This window comes from Phyllobates terribilis, unplaced genomic scaffold (genome assembly GCF_046119375.1).
Source record: "Phyllobates terribilis strain yellow unplaced genomic scaffold, ASM4611937v1 Scaffold_49__1_contigs__length_9717188, whole genome shotgun sequence".
In the NCBI taxonomy this organism is placed as follows: Eukaryota; Metazoa; Chordata; class Amphibia; order Anura; family Dendrobatidae; genus Phyllobates; species Phyllobates terribilis.
The window spans coordinates 4,358,558-4,382,359 of NW_027362809.1; the positions used below are offsets into that span (position 1 = coordinate 4,358,558).

At 48.0% G+C, this 23,802-nt stretch overlaps 1 protein-coding gene across 1 annotated transcript in view; it reads left to right on the forward strand.

Moving 5' to 3' along the window:
• The first annotated feature begins 5,964 nt into the window (after positions 1-5,964).
• Positions 5,965-23,802, forward strand: part of LOC141191626 (uncharacterized) — a 96,523-nt gene continuing 78,685 nt past the window's right edge. Inside the window, exons 1-7 of the mRNA XM_073661559.1 lie at positions 5,965-6,014; positions 7,843-7,919; positions 15,633-15,782; positions 15,912-16,091; positions 16,175-16,298; positions 16,378-16,475; positions 16,674-16,764. Coding sequence (XP_073517660.1) covers positions 15,711-15,782; positions 15,912-16,091; positions 16,175-16,298; positions 16,378-16,475; positions 16,674-16,764 — 565 coding nt within the window. The 5' untranslated portion in view covers positions 5,965-6,014; positions 7,843-7,919; positions 15,633-15,710. The remainder of the gene's footprint in view (positions 6,015-7,842; positions 7,920-15,632; positions 15,783-15,911; positions 16,092-16,174; positions 16,299-16,377; positions 16,476-16,673; positions 16,765-23,802) is intronic.

Here is a 23,802-nt window from a genome sequence, read left to right on the forward strand (position 1 = left end):
GGACTTTTTCTTGATTTTCTGGACGTTTCCATTTCAATTGAAAATAATACCATTCATACAAAATTATTTGAAAAACCTTCAGCTGGTAACACTTTGTTACATTATAATAGTGCTCATCCAGTGCAGACTAAAGCTGGGGTTCCATACAGCCAATTTCTCCCTCTGCGCAAACTGAATACTTCTGACAAAACCTTTCTTGATCAGGCTACAGAGTTGAAAAACAACTTTCTTGCTCGTGGTTATCCTTGAGAAAGCACAAAACTTTACACGAGATAGTCTTTTATCAAAACGCTATAAGTCATCCTCCCATCATGCACAAACGGCTACTAAAAGGTTTGTAACACAGACCTGTAGAAGCGTCTTCACGTGAAACAGCTGTTGTCTGCTTTTTTCTTCCCTGCTCTCCCTGCTTGCCGGACTTTTTATCCTCATGCAATAAAGATACTGCTTTTAAGGACTGGTGAGTGCAGCTCATTTTTCTTTCTTATGGTTATCTTGGAATTATTGATAAGTTTATTATGACATCATAAAGGTGAGTGCAACCAGCACTTATTTAATATATATTTGAATCTTGATACTGCACTTACAATCTGTGCTCTCTCCCCTCTACTTATTTTATAGTATGTTTTTGGAGTGTGGGAGGAAACTGGAGGAAACCCACACAAACATGGGGAGAACATACAAACTCCTTGCAGATGTTATCCTTGGTGGGATTTAAACCCAGGACCCCAGCACTGCAAGGCTGCAGTGCTAACCACTGAGCCACCGTGCTACCCTACCTTTCCACCCCTCTTTGTTACCTCAGGAGCCGGGCTAACTATGGGGCAGCCGCCACTGGCCGTTGAGCACTGGTCAGCTGCCCATATATTGATAGAATGGATGATTCTAAATGCAGCGACACCAAATATCTGTATATTTTATTTTTTTTGTTATTGTTTTATTTTGAATGTGGTGAAAGGGGGCGATTTAAACTTTTATATTTTTTAAATATTTTTAAAAACATTTTTTTTTTACTTTTCACGTCCTTCAATAGTCTCTATGGGAGAGTAGAAGCTGCGATCATCAGATCACCTGTGTGTAGCAGAAATGCTCACTGGCTATGAGCGCCGACCGCTAGGCGGCGTTCATAGCGTCCTGGCAATGACAACCGCAGGGGTCTCCTGCAGACCCCAGGTTGTCATGCCAGCCCATCAGCGATTCACGGTCATGTGACCTGGTTTTGGCTCCCATTCCTGACCGAATACTGACCAAAAACTGATAGTGGGGCCATAGCCTTAATTTGAGGGTATTCACATCCTAATTGAAGGGTTTAGGAATTACAGCTCTTTAATATGGAGCAGTATCTTTTTCATGGGACCAAAGTAATTGGACAATTATCTCAAAAGCTCTTTCATTGACTGCATGGGCTCTTCCCTCATTAATCCATCATCAATTAAGCAGGTAAAAGGTCTGGAGCTGATTCCAGGTGTGGCATTTGTATTTGGAAACTGTTGCTGTGAACCCATAACGCGGAAAAGAGCTCTCATGGAAGTGAAACAGACCATCATTATATTATATTAATATTATAGTGTAAGAAATGCACAGTGGCATAAAGTAACCTCACCAGTCAAAAGGGAAAAACACACCCGACGCACGTTTTGCACCTGGCTTCGTCATGGGGAGATGGTGGACTGAACAACCAGGCTATTTACATGTAGGACCCAATAAAAAAAGTTGTAACGCATGTGGATTCCTGCACATACAAAATGAATGGAACATCATCCAAGAAGCGGTAGTAACTTCAGACACTATCTTCAGATGGCCCGCCCACTGAAAACAAGGTGCCTGTGCGCATGATTGATGGTGCTGTTTTCATGTGATGCGATCAACACGTGAGAGGAAGCAGTCATCTCACTGGTGACGCGCCAATACTGGAGGTGCTGACGGATTCGGCACATAAAAAAAATCACATGATAATGAATAATGTGGTGGCAGAATGGGAAGTGATGTACGATCACATCATTATAGTCACGGTCATGTGGCTGGGCAGAGAAGATCACATGGACAGCAGTCACATGATCAGTTCTTCACAATACAGATGGACAATCACCTAAAACATAGTGCGAAAGCAACCCTGGAGGTTTTTTACTGTAAAGCAGTTAAATATTCTGTAATGGCGCAATGGTCACGTCAGTCACCAGATCTCAACCCCAGCGAGCTGCATTTCACAGGCTGAAGACAAAACATAAGGGAGAAAGACCCACAAACAACCAACAACTGAAGTCACTGCAGGAAAGGCACAAAGGAGGAAACCCAGCGTTTGGTGACGTCCATGGCTTCCAGACTCCAGGCCGTCATTGCTGCAAAGGATTCTCTACAAAGTATTAATGAGCATTTTATTTATGGTAAAGTTAATTTCTCCAATTACTTTTCAGCCCCTGGAATGAGGAGGCTTTGTAGAAAAATGGTTGTAATTCCTAAACGTTTCACAGGAGATTTTTGTTTAATCCTTTTAATTAAACCTGAAAGTCTCCACTACAATTACATCTCAGTTGTTTCATTTTAAATCCAGATTAGCGGCTGCAGAGCTGAAATCACGAAGATTCACTGTCCAAATATTTCTGGACCGAACTGTATTCATATATTTACACTCTATGGATAAATATTGCATCTCTTGCCCCCAAAACAAAACCCAAAATGTTCCCCTGCCCCTTTTCCTAACTCCCAATCCCCAAATAGACAAGGACATTCGGAGTTTCCAATCCTCCCTCTTAGGCCACGGTCCCACTATCAGTATTTTTTCTCAGGAGTGGGAGCCAAAACCATGTGAGGAGCAATCAGAGAAAAGGTAAAATAGAAACAAGTCACCAATTCTGCATTTATCACCCACTCCTGAGAAAAAATACTGACCGAATACTGACCAAATACTGATAGTGGGGCTGCGGCCTTTTGTAGACAACGCATCTTCAGCCTCGGCTCTTTACCTCCTACAGACAAAATGGTGGGAAAACAAAGCACTTTTTATTAATCCGTTATATTTTATTACAGTTTTTATTACAGGGAAATTACAATAAAATGTCTCCATTCTCTTTTTCCCTTCTCCCAATCCATAATGCTGGGGTAAGATTATCTCTCCAGAGACCCCTGTACAGGAATATTAGGGCTCCAGCGACATCACATCTATTATACAGAGAATAGCGCTATCTCCATAGCTCTGTACACAAGGACATAGAGATCAGACAAGGTCCTCATATTCAGGCAGCTTCTATTTTACTCCAACCCTCTTTATAAGAACAAGATCAGAGTCTCATTATACCGAGCAGAGAAGCTCCAGGGACAAAGACCCCGTCTGGTCCTAACACGCTGGGGGCCCGGAGTATCCAGCCACAGGGCCCGGATTCTCTCATTTGTGGCCCCAGCGTTTCTTGTAGAATAAATCCCTTTCTCATCCAGTCCTGTAGTAATGACTTTGTTATCAGGTTTTGTAGGAGGGTTCGTCTGACTCCATCTTATGTCATCAATATCTGTGCGAGAAACAAGAGACGTCCGAGTGCAGTTTTACCGAGTGTCCAGTGTCAGTTCTTCTACAGTCTGATAAAGAGCCGCGATGTCTCCGACCAAACCTGGGGAGTATACAGCTGTATACAGCATACACACAAGGCTCTATACACACACGCGGCTCTGCTCCGTACACACACGGCTCCGCTCCGTACACCTCGTACACACGCGGCTCCGCTCCGTACACCTCGTACACACGCGGCTCCGCTCCGTAAACCTCGAACACACGCGGCTCCGCTCCGTACACCTCGTACACACGCGGCTCCGCTCCGTACACACACGGCTCCGCTCCGTACACCTCGTACACACGCGGCTCCGCTCCATACACCTCGTACACACGCGGCTCCGCTCCGTACACCTCGTACACACGCGGCTCCGCTCCGTACACCTCGTACACACGCGGCTCCGCTCCGTACACCTCGTACACACTCGGCTCCGCTCCGTACACACGCGACTCTGCTCCGTACACCTCGTACACGCGGCTCTGCTCCGTACACCTCGTACACACGCGGCTCCCCTCCGTACACCTCGTACACACGCGGCTCCGCTCCGTACACCTCGTACACACGCGGCTCCGCTCCGTACACACACGGCTCCGCTCCGTACACCTCGTACACACGCGGCTCCGCTCCGTACACCTCGTACACACGCGGCTCCGCTCCGTAAACCTCGAACACACGCGGCTCCACTCCGTACACCTCGTACACACGCGGCTCCGCTCCGTACACACACGGCTCCGCTCCGTACACCTCGTACACACGTGGCTCCGCTCCGTACACACGCGGCTCCGCTCCGTAAACCTCGTACACACGCGGCTCCGCTCCGTACACCTCGTACACGCGCGGCTCCACTCCGTACATCTCGTACACGCGCGGCTCCGCTCCGTACGCCTCGTACACACGCGGCTCCGCTCCGTACACCTCGTACACGCGGCTCTGCTCCGTACGCCTCGTACACACGCGGCTCTGCTAAGTACGCCTCGTACACACACGGCTCCGCTCCGTACACACGCGACTCTGCTCCGTACACCTCGTACACGCGGCTCTGCTCCGTACACCTCGTACACACGCGGCTCCCCTCCGTACACCTCGTACACACGCGGCTCCGCTCCGTACACCTCGTACACACGCGGCTCCGCTCCGTACACACACGGCTCCGCTCCGTACACCTCGTACACACGCGGCTCCGCTCCGTACACCTCGTACACACGCGGCTCCGCTCCGTAAACCTCGAACACACGCGGCTCCGCTCCGTACACCTCGTACACACGCGGCTCCGCTCCGTACACACACGGCTCCGCTCCGTACACCTCGTACACACGTGGCTCCGCTCCGTACACACGCGGCTCCGCTCCGTAAACCTCGTACACACGCGGCTCCGCTCCGTACACCTCGTACACGCGCGGCTCCACTCCGTACATCTCGTACACGCGCGGCTCCGCTCCGTACGCCTCGTACACACGCGGCTCCGCTCCGTACACCTCGTACACGCGGCTCTGCTCCGTACGCCTCGTACACACGCGGCTCTGCTCCGTACACCTCGTACACGCGCGGCTCTGCTCCGTACACCTCGTACACGCGCGGCTCTGCTCCGTACACCTCGTACACGCGCGGCTCTGCTCCGTACACCTCGTACACGCGCGGCTCTGCTCCGTACACCTCGTACACGCGCGGCTCTGCTCCGTACACCTCGTACACGCGCGGCTCTGCTCCGTACACCTCGTACACGCGCGGCTCTGCTCCGTACACCTCGTACACGCGCGGCTCTGCTCCGTACACCTCGTACACGCGCGGCTCCGCTCCGTACACCTCGTACACGCGCGGCTCCGCTCCGTACACCTCGTACACACGGCTCCGCTCCGTACACCTCGTACACACGCGGCTCTGCTCCGTACGCCTCGTACACACACGGCTCTGCTCCGTACGCCTCGTACACACACGGCTCTGCTCCGTACGCCTCGTACACACACGGCTCTGCTCCGTACACCTCGTACACACGCGGCTCTGCTCCGTACGCCTCGTACACACGCGGCTCTGCTCCGTACGCCTCGTACACACACGGCTCTGCTCCGTACGCCTCGTACACACACGGCTCTGCTCCGTACGCCTCGTACACACGCGGCTCCGCTCCGTACACCTCGTACACACGCGGCTCTGGTCCGTACACCTCGTACACACGCGGCTCCGCTCCGTACACCTCGTACACACGCGGCTCTGCTCCGTACACCTCGTACACACGCGGCTCTGCCCCGTACACCTCGTACACACGCGGCTCTGCTACATCCCCCCCTGTAAACCCCTCCTGACCCCACACATAAACTTCAGCTCATCCAGCACCATGACAACCAGCACAGCAGAGTCCTGCATCCACTGAGGCCCCTGATCATGTGACCCCTGACTCCTCCCCTCCTGTGACCTCATCACAGCTCCTGTGCGCACAGAGCAGCCATATATGTGGTGGCGGCTCTGCAGGTGGAGGTATGTGGAGACCCCCATTACTGGGCGCAGGGGGCATTAACCCCTTCAGCACCGAGACTCTTTTGGGGTCTTGTGTTGCCCCTTTATAAGAATCATAATGTTTTTGTTCTGTTTCCTGTAATAGATACATACGACCCAACTATGGAGACAGGAAGGGAGGAAACGTATTGTTCTCATAGTACAGGACCCCTTTACTGCCCCACAGTGTAATGCCCCCATTATGCCTCTTATACAGGATGTATGATGCCCCCACACAGTGTAATGCCCCCATTATGCCCCTTATGCAGGATGTATGATGCCCCCCACACAGTGTAATGCCCCCATTATGCCCCTTATGCAGGATGTATGATGCCCCCCACACAGTGTAATGCCCCCATTATACCCCTTATGCAGTATGTAAGATGCCCCCACACAGTGTAATGCCCCCATTATGCCCCTTATGCAGGATGTATGATGCCCCCACACAGTGTAATGCCCCCATTATGCCCCTTATGCAGGATGTATGATGCCCCCCACACAGTGTAATGCCCCCATTATGCCACTTATGCAGGATGTATGATGTCCCCCACACAGTGTAATGCCCCCATTATGCCCCTTATGCAGGATGTATGATGCCCCCCACACAGTGTAATGCCCCCATTATGCCCCTTATGCAGGATGTATGATGCCCCCCACACAGTGTAATGCCCCCATTATGCCCCTTATGCAGGATGTATGATGCCCCCCACACAGTGTAATGCCCCCATTATGCCCCTTATGCAAGATGTATGATGCCCCCCACACAGTGTAATGCCCCCATTATGCCCCTTATGCAGGATGTATGATGCCCCCACAGTGTAATGCCCCATTATGCCCCTTATGCAGGATGTATGATGCCCCACACAGTGTAATGCCCCATTATGCCCCTTATGCAGGATGTATGATGCCCCACACAGTGTAATGCCCCCATTATGCCCCTTATGCAGTATGTATGATGCCCCACAGTGTAATGCCCCCATTATGCCCCTTATACAGGATGTATGATGCCCCCACACAGTGTAATGCCACCATTATGCCCCTTATGCAGGATGTATGATGCCCCCACACAGTGTAATGCCCCCATTATGCCCCTTATGCAGGATGTATGATGCCCCCACACAGTGTAATGCCCCCATTATGCCCCTTATGCAGGATGTATGATGCCCCCACAGTGTAATGCCCTATTATGCCCTTTATGCAGGATGTATGATGCCCCACACAGTATAATGCCCCCATTATGCCCCTTATGCAGGATGTATGATGCCCCACACAGTGTAATGCCCCCATTATGCCCCTTATGCAGTATGTATGATGCCCCACAGTGTAATGCCCCCATTATGCCCCTTATACAGGATGTATGATGCCCCCACACAGTGTAATGCCACCATTATGCCCCTTATGCAGGATGTATGATGCCCCCACACAGTGTAATGCCCCCATTATGCCCCTTATGCAGGATGTATGATGCCCCACACAGTGTAATGCCCCCATTATGCCCTTTATGCAGGATGTATGATGCCCCCACACAGTGTAATGCCCCCATTATGCCCTTTATGCAGGATGTATGATGCCCCCACACAGTGTAATGTCCCCATTATGCCCCTTATGCAGGATGTATGATGCCCCCATTATGCCCCTTATGCAGGGTGCATGATGCCCCCACAGTGTAATGCCCCCATTATGCCCCTTATGCAGTATGTATGATGCCCCCACACAGTGTAGTGCCCCCATTATGTCCCTGTAATCAGGTGACAGGATACAACACACAGGTAAACTGAAACCCTTTAATCGTATGTTATTTTACTGACAGGAATGACGGTCCGGACACATATAGGCCATTATGCTCTGCGGCGTGGAACACATAACTACGGTCATGCGCAGTCACAGGTACGAGTGGCGCGACGGCAATCAGTTTATCCGGCGTTTCAGTGTAAAGCGCGTCACTTCCGGACATGCACACTAGGGGATGGACATTATCGGACCTCTAGCTCATGAGAAGTAGCGTAGGTGCAGTACATTATTGTAGACAGACTCCATTCTGTATATCCTATGACAATTCACCTTTAGGAATGGGAATGGGTCTCCTAGTCTGGGAGGGGTTTTGGATGAAGTGGGCTATTTAAACATGGACACCTGGCTATTAGGCACACTATGCTGAACATCATGAATTATCATCCCTCTATCAAGCCTCCTAATGAATCTGTTGGGGAAACGTGTTGGGGCAGATTATTGAACCATTCTCTGATGAGTACCATACCCTTTCCTTTATATATACCTGGAGACATATCTGATCCTATTTAATTTATCAGTGTATTTTTTGATATATATCAGCATGAACTAGAGCTTCGGAGAGAGCGGGGGCACCATTGTTGTGGGTGCTAACCTCCGCAGCTAGGCAGTATCCGCTTTGTTTAGGTATGGGATAGGGTATGGTAGCGACTGTATCAATTATTCAGCAGCATCATTGTTTAGATCTGTTTATATACATCCACACCAAGTCATTGCGCTTGTAATTTTGCTAGCTTAAGTATATTGTTGATTTTAGGGATATATTCTTTTATGTTTGGAGGTTCATTGTCTTTCCAGTGCAAAGCTATCAGCTTCCTGGCCTGGTATAGTAGACGAAGGATAGCTATCTGATGGGCCTCTTCAGTTGGTAAGCCACTTACATATCCTAATAGACACACAATAGGATCATGGGGAATCTCACATTCAAACACATTGGACACAAGATCTAGAATCTCTCTCCAGAATCCCCTAAGTTTAGGGTAGTTTCACATTACGTGACTTAGGTCTGCATCAGGATTACCACACCTATAACAGTTTGAGTCGTTTTTGTAACCAAAATTGTGTAAGCGCAAAGTGGTATTATATACTCTATGAATCAGATAGTATTGCAAAAGTTTTTGCCTCTTGCTTGTCGACACTAGTGGTATGGACTTTACAATATCTTCCCATGTGTCTTCCTCTATTGGGCCCAGGTTTTTCCCTTTAGTTTTAAGATTACTACCTTGCTCTTTGAGGACCTGTTCCATTAGACATTTATAATGGAGCGAGATTACCCCTCTTGTTGACCCCCTTCCCCACCACTGTGTCCAAGAAAGCTGTTCCTCTACTTTGAATAATAGGCTCCCGACCATTTTTTGTCATGAAGGCGTGCCTCAACTGCAGGTATTTATAAAATCCCTTGCTGGAGACCCCAAACTAATTCTGGAACTCCTGGAAAGAATTAAACTTACCATCCTTGACTAATTGTACGATCTTATAAAGTACCAGTCTTTGCCATTGACCAAACAACTCCAGGCTATCGAATTCTGGATAGTTAGAATTATTCCATATGGGTGAGTATTTTGAGTATCCCACTATCCCCATTATCTTTTTAACTTTAGACCATATTTTATGAATCCCTCTGATTGTTCCTCTAACTAGCTCGTAATTCTAGCCAATGAGGATGGGAGTTCCGGCTCTCCCATCCCCTCAAATGCTGTAATTGTGAGGAAAGATAATACACCAGTGGGTCAGGAACCGCAAGTGCTCCATCCCCCTTTGGTCTCTGCAGGGTCTCAAGTTTTATCCTTGGCACCTTTTTTTCCATATTAAGTCTCTAAAAATTCTATTAACTTTATAAAAAACTTGTAAAGGAAGCCATATTGATGCATTATGCAGCAGGTACATTAACTGTGGCATGAGGATGATCTTAATTAGATTGGTTCTCCCTATCACCGACAGGGGCAACTTACACCAAGCTGCAATTTTGTTTTGGGGGGGGGTCAATATTTAGAGATAAATACTTCTCCATATTCTCGCTTATTTTAATCCCAAGATACTTAAATGAGTGGACAATTTTAAGATGTCCCACTTCCATTGCTTCATTTGAGAGTTTAGTTCCCACCATCATAAGCGCTGATTTACCCCAATTAATAGAGAGGCCTGACAAAGAGCCGTTGTTGTTAATAATTGCCATGACTTCCCTCAATGATTCCGGACAGTTATCTAGAAAAAGAAGTATATCGTCTGCATGTAATGCGATTTTTTTTCTTGATGGTCATCATAAGGGAACCCCTGAACCCTTGGGGAGAGGCGAATTGCTGCAGCCAACGGCTCTATAGCAATGGCGAACAACAGTGGAGAAAGTGGGCATCCCTGCCTTTTGCCCCATATCTGATTTATGACTGTTAACTTGAATTTTGGCTTGGGGGGCAGAATAAAGAAGCTTAATCCAGGAGATAAATGTATTCCCAAATCTCATGTGTGACAATGTACTCCACAGAAAGGCCCACTCTATACTGTCAAAGGCTTTGGCTGCATCCAAAGATGCTATAGCCATGTAGCTGTTATTTTGATTAGGGAAAGACCTAGAATTGTTGGGAAGCTGAAGGTTTAAGTACAGTCTACGTATATTAATCGCTGTTGACATGTTTGGCATAAAGCCTGCCTGGTCTTGGTGGATTATGGACGTTATTACTTTAAGCCTATTGGCTAGTAACTTTGCCAGTATCTTAATGTCCACCGTAAGTAATGAAATAGGGCGATTGAAATCACTACAATTATGGCCTCGTTCATGGACTGTGGAAGTCTCCCACTCTGTAATGCCTCATTGTAAACCTCCATCAATTGTGGAAGAATATATTTGCTATACTTTTTGTAAACCTCTACCGTGATACCATCCTCTCCTGGTGCCTTATTATATGATAAGGAGCCCAAGGCTTCTTCTAATTCCCCAAGTGAAAGTGGTTTGTCTAAGAGTTGGGATTCTGTGTTTGTCTGTGCAGGGAGAGAGGGGAAAGGAAGCCCTCTAGGTCTTCCGTCGTGGGTTGTACCTTTGAGGTATACAATGAAGCATAGAAATCTCTAAACACCCTAAGTATATCCGGGGGAGAACAGAGCTCTACTCCCATCGAATCTTTGATAGTCCCAATATATGATGATTTTTGTTGTGTCTTAACAACCATAGCCAACATGTGCCCTGCTCCCTCCCCCTATTCATAAAGTGTCTGCTTCATAAAGAACCTCTTATTAGTCGCTTTTGTGATTTAGACTATGTGCCCACGATGCAGAAATGCTCAGGATTTTTTCCTGAGCGTTTCTGCATCTCCCTGGCAGAAAAAACGCATGCTGTTTGTACATGCGGATTGTACATGCGTTTTTCCTGCCAGGGACATGCGGATGTGAAGCGTTCTTCACTTGCATTTTCGCATGCGGGTTGACAAACGCTTTCCAAGCAATTTTAGCATCACTTGGAAAGTGCTTGTCAACTTGGTCACACTATATAAATCCATGCAAACGGCATGGATTTATATAGTGTGACCGTAAAGAATGTTTAAAAAAAAAAAAAAAAAAAATCTATACTTGCCTTCTGATGTCCCCCAGAGTATTGCTTCGCTCCGTCCTGGCATGCTGGCAGCTCGCGGTGTACTACACTGAAGGACCTGCCGTCACATGACTATGACATCAGCGCAGGTCCTTCAGTCCACCGCGATCTGCCGGCAAGGGAGTACAAGCGCAGCGGGGGCCATCAGAAGGTAAATATGATACATATTTTTATTCTTTTTTTTTACAGGTTCTATGGTACCTGGGTTCGGAGGAAAGTCTCCTGTCCCCCACACCCGGGTACCATCCACACATTGAATCGCTTGGATTCCACATCCACAGATGCAGTTATGCGGAATCCAAGCGATTCAATGCAAGTCAATGGCGGTGAAAACGCAGCGCTTCCGCAAAATAATTGGTAGTGCTGCTTTTTTTTCCGCAATGATAATCCGCAGCGGAAATTTCAGCTGCATGTGCATAGCACATGCGCATTATCATTGGGGAACATGGCTGGCCTTCTACCATGCATTTTTTAAGCGTTTCTGCAGCGTTTTTGCCGCTGCGGAAAGCTTAAAAAAAGCATCGTGTGCACACAGCCTAAGGCTATGTGCCCACGTTGCGGACCTGAAGCATATTTTTTACGCTTCTCCCTGGCGGGAAAATCGCATGCGGATATTACATGCGGTTTTCCCGCCAGGTAGAAGCGTTTGTGAGGCGTCTTTGCATGCATTTCCGCATGCGGGTTATCAAGCACTTCTCCAAGCATCACTTGGAAAAGTGCTTGACAACTTGTTCAGAATGGTAAAAAATAAAAAAATAAACTTTATACTCACCTTCTGATGCATTCTCTGCCCCGTCCGGAGTCTTGAGCGGCTCACGCTGTTGTGTGCAGGACCTGCGGTGACGTCATTGAGTCATGTGGTGGGTCACATGACTCAATGACGTGGCAGGTCCTTCAGACAACAGCGCGACGGAGGGAAAACATCAGAAGATAAGTATAAACTTTATTTTATTCTTTTTTTTACAGGTTCTTTGGTACCCAGGTCTGGATGAGAGTCTCCTCTCCTCCAGACTTGGGTACCATCCGCACATTGATTCCGCAGCGCTTCCGCAAAATTAATGAACATGCTGCGGGTTTTTGACTGCAGCATATACGCTGCGGAAAAATCCGCAGCATGGGCATTGACATTGCGGAATGCCATTGGGGACCATGGGGTGCGGATCTACATGCGTTTTTCAAGCGTTTACGCTGCGGAAATTCCGCAGCATATACGCTTGAAAAACGCTACGTGGGCACACAGCCTAAGTGTTGTTTCAGTTGACCTGGAGAGTCTTGTAAGTTTTTATTTGTTAGAGTGTAGGGGTTCTGCACATGCTAAGTTTCTGCCCTTTGCACCTCCACCATTAGGTACTTCTCCAGTGCTCTGGAAAGTGCTTTAACACCATTAATCTCTTTGATCAACAGCCCCCTTAGGGCCTCCCAGATCATCAGTACAGAGGCCGTGCCCTTGTTGACCTCGAGAATTCTGTTATTAATTTAGGGATATTATTGTCAGGTGGTATGACCCCCAGCCAAAAAGGATTAAACCTCCAGGAACGATTGGGCAAACTGCCATTACCAGAGAAAATTAGTTCCACCATAAGCGGTGATTGATCCAAGAGCCCACGGGGAAGATATTCAATTTTACCAATCATCCCTGCAGCAGAGGCATTGTTTATTATAAGATCTATACATGACAGTGAACCATGCACGGCTGAGTGACATGATAATATTTTATCTTCGGATGTCTTGCCTTCCATATGCCTATCAGTGACGCCTCTTCTAGTACTCTTCCGAATGGGATTTTCCCATCCCTTGATGCACCCCCCGAGAGTCTATCCATCATGTAGTGTACTGTATTATTAAAGTCTCCCACAATCATTAAGGAGCAACCGGGGTATTTACTAGCAAATATTAGGACGTTTTGGAGAACCGATCCCGTATACGGTGGAGGGACATGAATCGTAGTTATAATGACCAGAGTATTAAGTAACTTCCCAAACAGGCATATTTATCTCCCCTCTTTGTCTATCTCTTCATCAGTACATTGAAAGGGAGTGGAGTGATGAAACAAGATACTGACCCCTCCAGAATATCTAGAGAACACTGAGTGATAACCTGATCCTATCCAGGAGGGGGTTAACAATTTGGTGGTTTGTGTTGTTTCATCTGTTTCTTGAAGGCATATTATTGAGGGCTCACTTCGAGATTTACGAGCATACTCGGGCGAGTACCTCTTATCATCGGAGTGCTCGGCGTGTACGTTTTTCCTGTTCCGTGAACATGATAAACTTACACTCCGAGCACTCCGATGATAAGAGGTACTCGCCCGAGTATGCTCGTAAATCTCGAGCAACGAGTATACTCGCTCAACACTACTCTAAATATATCCTAAAATGAACCTTTAATAATTGGGTCACTGCGACCGTAGCACAATATTTCCTCCCGTAGGGACTAGGGTAGAGTAATGGGCCGTAACCACACCAAACGGTTGCAGTGGGGGGAGAGGACAAAACGTCCCCAGTCTCACTGTTTGTTCCAACTTTTTTTACAACTACCATATATTTAACAGTTGTCTTAGGCGTCTCTTTAGCGCACAAGTGTGGGCGACCACAGATCTGTGTACGCCTAAAAAGATGGAGACCACTGGAGCAGACGCCAAATGGAGCCCAAAGTGTCTCCATCTGCCTCATTATCGTGGGTGGTTCCATTGGGGGTTTTGTCTGAATCACATTTCTGTGGTATTTACATGGAAATCCCGACGTAAGTGCTGAATGTGGAACACAAGATTGTGATCCCAGCCTTATACTGAAAGTGATCAAAAATGTTATGAACCCCAAAATGTTACCAATAGTGAAGAGCGATTACGCTTCATTAACCCTTTCGGCGAGCACGCTTGGGTGCTCGTTGAGTATTTTGGTGTGCTCTTCGTTTCATTCTATGTCGCCGCGCCTGCAGGTGTCACGGCTGTTAGACAGTTGTGACACATGCAGAGATAAGCCGCTAGCAGAGGATTATCTACAGGAAAAACAATTGATTAGCCTCTGAAATTGAGGATGCCAGATCCTTCTCTGCCCTGACATCATCTGTCAGGAGGCCCCCAAATACATTATATGATTATAAAGTTGACCAAACCCTCCAAAATCAGTGCTTTCATGCAACTTTAGTCTAATGTATTTGGGGGATGTTAAAATGTAACCTATTGGACGCTGTCTCTGGCCCGGCCTAATAGACTTTCGTACATTGCAGGCCCAGACACCATTATTAAGCATTTCAGTATCGTGGTAACTAGACAGCCCCATACTATCCAGTACTTGGGAGAGGAGGGTCATTGAGCCGGACTCTGTCAAGCCTTCTGAGATGCCATGTTTGCTTATGATAGCAGCAAGTGGGTAAACTGCCAGGGTTTTGTTGAAGCCCCACCTGTGCCATCCCTGCAGTGTACAACTATGTTCTGGTGCCCAAAAGAGCGATTTTTTTTTTTTTTTTTTTTTTTTTTAAACAATGTTTACTGTGTTGAAAATGGCAAAATGTGTTTTATATTTTTTTGCATGTTTTTTTTCTTTTTGCAAGAATTGTTGGTGCCAATTTTCTTTTGAAACAATTTAATATTTGCTTTTTTTTCTGGAGGTTTTCTTGTAATATAGGAAAGCCTAAGGCCAGAAATAAACCCCATAATACACAGTATATTGAGAGTTCAGTATCAAATAATTTATGTCCGCAGTGTTTGTGGAGACAAAAAAGCTTTTATAAAAGCCTCAAACATCTGTGTGTGAATCAGACATGAGAACTAACATGACAGAAGATTACAGCCCGGGGAAGACGGGAAACATTCATATAGACGGCCGGTGGAGATGTAGTCAGTGACTGACTCTGGCCAAATATGTTTCTAGAGCCGTAGTAGAAGATGAAGATGTCGTCCTCCTCATGAAGTAGTTATTTCTCATGTCACGTGTAATGAATATCTCCTGCAGTATTGCTAATGCCGATTCCAGTGTCGGTAAATGAAATGAGAATTAGCAATAAGGAAGATGAGTCTATGAGAAAGGTATTCAGCTGCAGACTCCGAGGAAGAAACTGCTTGTTGTCTGTGGCCTAAAATATAAAGTTTTTATTAGTAGATGTAAAGAAGGAAACTAGATACGGTAAAATAATATATCTCCTCATATGTTTCCCTTATTATCTCCAGTAATTGTATTATTACACAGGATTTTTATGATGTTACATCGGCTCATCATCTTCTCATTCAGGTCCCTACAATATCAGATCCCCTCAGTGAAGATCTACTATAAAAGAGAATTTTCCTGATTTACCCATCAAAGATAGTTATGGACAGAAACAAGATGGTGGAGAGGATATTACACCTCACCCTAGAGATCCTCTTCCGGCTTACTGGAGAGGTGAGAGATTCTGATGACGTCACATTACATCATTCTTATCTATGGGAATAACAGATGGACAGAACTGGAGAGGTGAGGACTCTGGAAATGTCTGGAGTGAGATTTATTAATGTGTCTGTCCATAACCAGGATTACACAGTAGTGAAGAAGACCTTTAGTGAGCGCTGTCAGGACCCTGTGTCTGAGGGATGGGGAAGACCCCTGAGCCCAATCACTGGGCCTCCACCTCACCCCCTGATACATGAGGACAACAATGACCAGAAGATCCCAGAACTCGCCTACAAGATGATTGAGCTGCTGACAGGAGAGGTGACACTGCTGGGAATGCTGGGATATTATACAGTAACGCTATGAAGGGATCGGGGGAATAACGGTATCATTGTATGTGTCAGGTTCCTATAAGGTGTCAGGATGTTGCTGTCTATTTCTCCATGGAGGAGTGGGAGTATTTAGAAGGACACAAAGATCTATACAAGAACATCATGATGGAGGTTCCCCAGCCCTTCACATCACCAGGTAATAGACAGGACTAAATACACACGGCCTATAATTGTATGTAAAGAATGAATTCAGTCCCTGTATGTGTTTCCTCCAGATCTATCCAGTAAGAGGACAACACCAGACAGATGTCACTGTCCTCTTCTTCCACAGGACTGTAAACAAGAAGATCCCAATGTTCCTCAGGATCATCAGGTAGATGGAGAGAAGGTGTCATGAGATCTCCCCTATGATGTGTAGACGGCTGTGAAGGTCTTGTGTTCAGTCTTGTTTTATCCACCAGTATTATGTGTTTTATACTTGTGTGATGAGAATGGTGGAGATGGCAGGATTAGAGCTGAACATAGATGGGACTTCTCCATCTGTTTGTGACTTTTACAATATTTGTTTCAGGGTGAAGATCTGACCCATATTAATACTACAGATACATATGTGATGGGTGATGAGTTGTGTAAAGAGGAGATTCCTACATATTACAACCCAGGTGAGTAGTAACCACGAAATGTTGAGACGTCTCCGATTTTTCTCAGACTACAAGCTGTGGCTGCTTTTTCGGTTGTGTAGACTGGCCGTGTCACAATCATGTGATCACCATTTTGCCTCTAGACCACAGCATTCTCCTCCACCCAAATTTGTTCAAATGACTTTGGGTATTGAAAGTCCTTTTCTATAGAACTTACAACCAGGAAGATCCACATACGTAAATTAGAAGATGCTGACTCTGCCCAGATCTGTAAACTACAAAGCCAAATGACAACGTACTTAAAATGTAGAAGCCTATAAACAGACTTTGTAGTGAACGGCACTCCTAACAAGATATAAATTCTATACTAGACAAGGAGTATAACAGGCAAAATAAATAAAATAGTAATGTCATAGAAAATTTGAAAATCTTTTCTTCACCCCTGTCATAGATATTAAGAAGTCTCTCTCCCAGACCCCTCATTGCCTCTCACCCCTCCCTTATCCCTCATTTGTCACAAGAGGAGAGCTGACAGCCCAGCATCTGTCTCCCTGCAAATTATCACCCACAGCCAAAGTAGCTTAAACAAACGCTGGCACACAAGAGGTGTCACCAACTCGATTAAAAATGCGAGGGTCTTTCCCCCTGCAGAGGCAGGAGTTAGACACACTCTGCGACAACTTAGCTCCAGCTGAGGAAGCTTGACTCCCAGGACGTCAAAGGGAATTTATCAGAGGTCTCACAGGATTTTCGGAACCAAAACGAAATATGGAATAACTAAAGTTCCATATGTCCGATAATAACGGGATCTATTTTTAGTGGCAGGGTCAGCCAAGGAACCATCTGCTATTTTTCCATTGCCATAAGCCTCCAGGGATCGGTAATGCAAAAGTTCCAGAATAGCAGATCACAACTGCGCCATGTGAAGTCTCTAAATAAAGGTAAATTCATAACGGAAAATATGGTATCACATTTGGACTTCTGGGATCAACCAGCGATAAGTTATCCCAAAAAACAGGTATCTTACTAAAAATGTGCAGGCTAGAGCCCAGCCCCTGTGATGTCAGGACAGGGGGGTGTGGGCAGGTTCCCCCTTCAGCATAAAAGAATCTGCTGAGGTTTGAGTAGCATTCTTGGCCCGGGAGTATATGTTTATCATAGTAAAAGATCGCGTTCGATAACGCGCAAATCAAGCGGAGTGCCTCCCCTCCACCTATATTGAACCATCTCAGCGATCGTATAGTAAGTCTTCTTTAATCCTGTTTTATTTTGTGTAACTGTATATGTATTGTAATTGTGCCCTTTGTAAAATTTTTGTATATTTTCCCTAACACTGCCTCCCTTTTGGATTAAATATAAAATGTAATAGTCTTGTTTCTTTTGCTCTGTAATCGTTCCCTCCCCCGAAGCCATATATGCTACCAAAAAGCAGGCATCCGGCCAGCCTGTATTATAGTTCAAACGCGGCCGGTGGTGGCAGCGAATAGTCATAAGTGGGCTATCGTGAAGTTGGCAGCGACCGTACGGGGCATAAACACATATTCCATGCATTGGAATTTGGAGGCGTGTATGCCATACGCTCGCTGTGCACTTGCTGATACCTACGTAGTGAGTAATCAGGATCGTGTGCTCGGAATCCCTGCTCAAATCTATGAAAAATTGTGTGATATTGTGTGATCTCCCCGGTGTCGTCCCTGAGGAACCCTGACAAATTGGTGGCAAGTGGTGGGATATTACAGAACATCAGTGGCTGGACTGAGCAATCATTCCTGTGACTGAAAAATTGCACGGTACTTGCGAGAATTCTGTGCAGAGTTTTAAGAAAGCAGACTCAGTGTTTTAATATTTTTTATCTGGGACATTACTGTACGTGTATCAGTTGCATCCCCTCCCCTTCTCTTGTTTTTCTGTCCTATCTTTTATCTGGCAATGATGGCTACACGTGGAGAGGCCTGGTATCACCAGCAGTCAAAGGCCACTCTCACTGCCCTCTGTGATTTGGAACAGATTGACCCCATGGGCAAAAACAAGGCCCAAATAATTGCTGAACTGTTGGCCAGCCAAGGCCCCGATGGAGCTGTTGCAGGGATGCCACCTGCTATTGCCAGCCAGACCCGCAGCCAGGGTAGTGTGGACCCCCACCTGCAGATGGCCTTGGAGCAGCTCGCAGCAGACGATCGTGAGGGACGACTGCAGCTGATCCTGAAATTCCAGGAGCGAGCAGAGCAACAGGCCAAAGCTGACCGAGAGGCTGCCGAGTGACAGGCCCAGGCTGAGAGAGCCGAGCGACAAGCCCAGGCTGAAAGAGCCGATCGACAGGCCGAAGCTGAGAGAGCTCAGTTACAGGCCAAAGCTGACCGAGAGGCTGCTGAGCGACAGGCCCAAGCTGACTGAGAGGAGCGGCAGGCCCAAGCAGAGCGTCTGTACCAGCTGGAGCTAATCCGGATTCAGAAGGAGCCACCCTCCACACGGACATATGAGTTCAACAGTGCCAACAGCTTTAAACCCCGTCCTGAGCTATTTGATGTAATGGAAAAGGACAGGGACTTGGACCTATTTCTGCGGGGATTTGAAAAAGCCTCTAGACAGTATCAGCTGCCTGAAGCCCAGTGGGCCAGGTATTTAACTCCAGGGTTCTGTGGAAAAGCTCTGGAGTTGTTTGCTTCTCTCCCTCGAGAACAAGATGGAGACTGAGGCTGTTAAGCAGTAGCAGCTGACTCGGAAGGTTTACCGAAAGAAGTTCAGAGCCCACCAGCATGGACCACATGATAGCTACAGTGATGTGGTGGATGGGCTCAGGACCAACTTTGAGCAGTGGGTCCAGGGACTGTCAATCACCATCTTCGAGGACCTGAAAGAGCTGATAGTGAAGGACCAGTTTCTTCTTCTTTGCCCTGTGGAAGTGAGGCAGTTTGTGCTGGACCGGGAGCCGAAGGAAGCCGCCAAAGCTGCCCAGATCACAGATACCTATGAGGCCAACCGCACGCCAGAGGTGCGGAAGTCAGCCGCCGCCAGCTGGAATGGGGGTAAGCCCACAACCACCGACAGTGTTCCAGCAAGCCGGCCATCAGCGGCTCCTGCCCCACCTTGGTCTGTGGCAACTTACAATCAGTCACCGTGGGTGATAAAGTCACTATGGGGCTCAAGGACACCGGAGCCGAACAAACCCTCATCCGCCCTGAGTTGGTGTCCCCTGAAGATCTTATTCCCGGGAAAACCCTGACTGTCACTGGGATTGGGGGTGTTCACCGTCCTTTGCCTGTGGCCCAGGTTTTCCTAGACTGGGGTGCGGGGAGGGACTTGCGGGAAGTGGGGGTATCTGAGAACCTCCTGACAAATGTGCTATTGGTGACTGTTCTGGGATGGTTGATTGCCTAATCTATTCCTGACAACCCTCCCAGATCTGATAATGTCTGTGATGAAAATGCTGATGATATGAACAATAACATGATGCATAATGATAATATGTCTTGTGGTTACCAAGTGCTCAGCCATGTCACCCTGCGGGGTGATGCTGCTTCGGACCCCCAAAATGGAGCCAGTATGCATGCCAAGGGCGATGGGAGCAGGCACGGGGACTTTGAGGCCAGCGGTCCCGTGCCGCTGACCAGTGTCATGATGGACTGTGACCTGGCCAGTCGTAGCTGTCCCATGACTGGCACAGCTCCTGAGGTATTGGGGGCTGATGGGGAGGTGGTGCACCCAGCCTGTCAGGCTGATGGTAAAGGGTTGTTGTCCTCCAGGGAGACGGCCTACATAGCCGCTGTCACTCGGAGTATGAGTACCCTGAACGCACATTATGCGCTGCCTTCTGGGCCCTCATCCCCTGGCGGGACAACAGAACTGGCTGTGGATGCAGAGCCGGTCCCTTCTGGCTACCACCAGCCAGGAGTTCCAGGTGGCCCTGCGCAAAATGCCAGCCTAGAGGCGTTAAGGGACCTCGCAGAGAAGCCCATCTCTGACTCTGATAAGGAGAGGGTATTCTGGTATCAGGGGAGGTTGTACCGGGAAACAGTCCTGTGTAACCCCCAACAGGAGTGGATGAGGAAAAGATAGCTGGTCATGCTCTATCAGTTTAGGGAGGAGTTGTTGCGGGTTGCCCATGAGATCCCACTAGCTGGACACTTGGGTGTCTGCAAAGCCAAGGCCTGGCTGTCGCACCACTTCTATTGGCCCCAGTTGGAGACAGATCTGGCCAACTACTGCCGCTCTTGTTTCACGTGTCAAAGAGTGGGGAAGTCGGGGCATGCACCCATGGCTCCCGTGATCCCTTTGCCACTGATAGAGGAGCCATTACAGAGGACTGCTGTGGACATCATTGACCCACTGGCCAATGAAAAACTTTTCATCCTTACTGTTGTATACTATGCTACCCGATGCCCAGATGCAGTAGCTCTGTCCTCCATTCGGGCTCATAAGGTGGCAGATGCCCTTCTGCCCATTTTTTCAAGAGTAGAATTTCCCAGGGACATGCTTACGGACCAGGGAACTCAGTTCATGTCTCGTCTAATGGATGCTCTCTTTTAGAAAATGCAGGTGCTGCACCTGGCATCAAGTTCTTATCACCCACAGACCAATGGTTTGTGTGAACGATTCAATGGTACCCTTAAGCAGATGCTTAAGATTCTGGTTGAGTCCAATGCGAGCGACTGGGAGCGGTACCTCCCACACCTGCTCTTTGCTTACAGAGAGGTACCACAGGCCTCAACAGGGTTCTCCCCCTTCGAGCTCCTGTATGGCAGATGAGTCCGGGGGCGCCTTGGTCTGGTAAGAGAATCCTACGAAGGGGAACTGAACTCACCCGAAGTGTTCATCATAGAGTATGTCATGCTTCTCTATGATAAAATGCAGGCAATGACGCAGCTGGTACATGAGAATATGGTGCAGGCCCAGGCCAGCCAAAAGCTGTGGTGCGACCAGAACGCCCAGGAGCGGGTGTACAAAGTGGGTCAGAAGGTGTGGGTCCTAGTCCCCAGGACAAGCTTCAGATGGCCTGGGAAGGCCCATACCCCATATGCCAGAGCCTCAATGATGTGAACTACGTGGTCCCCATTGACCATGCCCGTAAGAGGCAGAAGGTCTTCCACGTCAACATGATGAAGGCTCATCATGACCGGGAGGCCTGTGCCCTTCCTGTGTGTAGCATCCCTGAAAAAGGCAAGACAGAAGTCCTTGTGGACTTACTGGCCGCTGCCCGGGACGGAGGGTCTATTAAGGGTGCGGAATTCAACCCGCAGCTATCCCCAGACCAGAAGTCCCAGCTGCGAGAGGTGTTCCAGCCTTACTTGACCCTCTTCATGGGTGTGCCAGGGAGGACACAGCTAGCTGTCCTCCTACAGAGAGTCAATCCGCTTGCCATGTGTCTTTAGAGGTGCAGAAAGACATGAAGGCGGAGATAGATGAAATGTTGGGTTTGGGGGTGATCCAAAGGTCCAAAAGTGCGTGGGCTTTCACAGCTCCCCATGCGTACCCAATGCCACACATCGATGAGCTGCTGGATCGCTTAGCTGGAGCCCAGTACTTCACAATTATGGACCTGAGTCGAGGATACTGGCAGATTCCTCTGTCTCAGGAGGTCCAGAAGAGGTCCCCCTTCATTACACCGTTTGGGCTGTATGAATCCCTTGTCATGCCCTTTGGCATGAGGAATGCACCTGCCACTTTCCAGCGATTAGTCAACCATCTGGTCGAGGGACTGGAGGGGTTCGCGGTTGCTTACCTGGATGACATTGCCGTCTTCAGTCCCACCTGGGAGGAACACCTGGCGAACCCTGAGCCCGGGAAGGTTGGTGCCATCACCTCCTGGCTTTCCCCCAAAACCAAGAAGCAGGTGTTGTCCTTCTTGGGTACGGCAGGATACTATAGGAAGTTTGTGCCCAACTATAGTGCCCTTGCTAAGCCCCTGACGGACTTCACGAAAAAGAAGCTACCACAGACGACTGGACAGCTGACTGTGAGTGGTCCTTCACGGCGCTGAAAGCTGCCCTGGCCAGTTCCCCAGTTCTGCAGGCCCCGGACTTCGCTTGGCGGTTTGTGGTCCAAACGGGCAACAGTGCGTTTGGCCTGGGTGCTGTGCTCAGCCAGGTAAACTAGCAGGGGGAAGAGCATCCAGTGATGTTTCTCAGCTGCAAGCTCTTACCCCGGGAAGTAGCATATGCCACTGTGAAGAAGGACTGCCTCAATACAGCGTGGGCCCTGCGGAAGCTGCAGCCCTATCTATATGGGTGCAACTTCACCATAGTGACTGACCACAACCCCCTCAGCTGGCTGCATCGGGTGTCCAGTGACAATGGCAAATTACTGCGGTGGAGCCTAGCTTTACAGCAGTACGATTTTACCATTCAGCACAACAAGGGTAGTGAACGACGGGCTGTCCCGTCAAGGAGATACCGAGGAGGTAGGCTTAAGGGGCAATCTGTAAATCCGCCCCTACGCCACCTCAAAGAGGGGGAGATGTCATAGAAAAATTGAAAATATTTTCTTCACCACTGTCATAGATATTAAGAAGTCTCTCTCCCAGACCCCTCATTGCCTCTCACCCCTCCCTTATCCCCCATTTGTCACAAGAGGAGAGCTGACAGCCCAGCATCTGTCTCCCTGCAAATTATCACCCACAGCCAAAGTAACTTAAAGAAATGCTGGCACACAAGAGGTGTCACCAACCCGATTAAAAATGCGAGGGTCTTTCCCCCTGCAGAGGCAGGAGTTAATTAGACACACGCTGCGACAACTTAGCTCCAGCTGAGGAAGCTTGATTCCCAGGACTTTAAAGGGAATTTATCATAGGTCTCGGAGGATTTTCGGAGCCAAAACTAAATATGAAATAACTAAAGTTCCATATGTCCGATAATAACGGGACCTATATTTTTAGTGGCAGGGTCAGCCAAGGAACAACATGCTATTTTTCCATAGCTGTAATCCCGTTTGGGGAGCATTAATGCAAAAGTACCAGAATAGCAGATCACAACTACACCATGTGTGGTCTCTAAATGCAGGTAAATTTACAATGGAAAATATGGTATCACGTTTGGGCTTCTGGGATTAAACAGCAATAAGTTA